The sequence below is a fragment of the Buceros rhinoceros genome, unplaced genomic scaffold, assembly GCF_000710305.1.
Source record: "Buceros rhinoceros silvestris isolate BGI_N320 unplaced genomic scaffold, ASM71030v1 scaffold31597, whole genome shotgun sequence".
Lineage (NCBI taxonomy): Eukaryota > Metazoa > Chordata > Aves > Bucerotiformes > Bucerotidae > Buceros > Buceros rhinoceros.
In genome coordinates, this window is record NW_010421001.1 from 56,954 (window position 1) to 58,211 (window position 1,258).

General features: G+C 42.2%; 1 protein-coding gene across 1 annotated transcript in view; it reads left to right on the plus strand.

Annotated features, from left to right (window-relative positions):
• Window positions 1-787, plus strand: part of NFATC2 (nuclear factor of activated T-cells, cytoplasmic, calcineurin-dependent 2) — a gene marked incomplete at its 3' end in the record, with an annotated part of 48,722 nt that extends 47,935 nt beyond the window's left edge. Inside the window, exon 11 of the mRNA XM_010139514.1 lies at window positions 612-787. Within this exon, the coding sequence (XP_010137816.1) occupies window positions 612-787 (176 nt within the window). The remainder of the gene's footprint in view (window positions 1-611) is intronic.
• Between the last annotated feature and the right edge of the window lie 471 nt (window positions 788-1,258).

Here is a 1,258-nt window from a genome sequence, read left to right on the forward strand (position 1 = left end):
TCTCCGGTATGGGTCACTCGGTTGGAGGGAGGCGGGGAGGAAGCTTGGGGCTTATACATCCCACCTGTTCCTCAGCACAAAAGCAGCGTGGCCTCCTTTTGATGGGTGTGAATATTTGCTGTTTGCTCATGCTGCGTGTTGGTCTTTCGTCAGCTGCATTTCTGGTAGATGGCAATGCCCTTTGGCAACCGAGCAAAAAACAGTGTTCTGCAGAAACTGTTTTGTCTTGCTTCGTGCCATGGAGTGAGCTGTCAGGTTTCAGGCTGTTGCCATTTTGTTTCCATTTGCCAAGTGTTAGTTTGGAAAATGGAGAATCTGAAACAAAATGCGCTTCTAAATTATTTTTTAATTATTCATATGAGGGCAAAATCCACTTTGCAAAATGCTTTTGTACATTTTGTACCAAAAAAAGCCCATTGAATAGTCTATCAAGGCCTGTAATGAATGGGGTAGTGCTGCAGGCAAAGCTATTGCAGATGTTCTAGATGAACAGTAGGACATTGATAAGTAAAACAATGCTGTTTCTTTGTGGTGAGCCAACAGATTTAGCCTTTAGGAATGAACATAAGTTAGAGTAAAGCTTTCTTTGAACTTATCCTGCTTATTCTTAGGTAGGCAGCTATTGGCAATCTGGTTGATTGGTTCTTTTATTAAAGTATGTTCCTTGCAAGAGGAAATCAATGAAAAGTTAATAGTGCAGCTGGACCCTTCGATCATAATGGCCAGTAGCAAACCAGACATTGATTTTAGTGGGAGCAGAGTGAGGTTGCTGGGTGTACTGCTGCAAGTACGGGGTGTTCTTATGCATGAAGTACGGACCTGATTTTCACAGAGATTTACTGCTGCTATCCTCGCAGTGTAGGCAGCAGCATGCATGGATTGATCTTGTGAACGTGCGCTGTTATGTGCTTTGTGAGTGCCCAGGAGACCGGAGTTTTTACTGCAGTTGACCTAGAGTTGTGAAATGGTGCCTATGAAATTTGTCATTCCTTCAGCTTAAGTACTGAGTGCTCTGTGGCTGTATCATGTACAGTCTTCGTTGCTGGTTTTGTGGGCAGAGTAGTTTGAAATGAGTAGTGGTTTCTGCATTTGAAATGTGGTTCATATAGCTCTGGTACCATCACAGTAAAATCTGGAGAGTTTTTACTGGTTCCCATGTCTGGAGGGGAGTGTTAAATTGGGTTTTAACAGTGAGTTTTGTTTAGGTGATTTGTTGAATCTGCAAGAAAATACCTAAATAAAATCTACTTTGCATTCA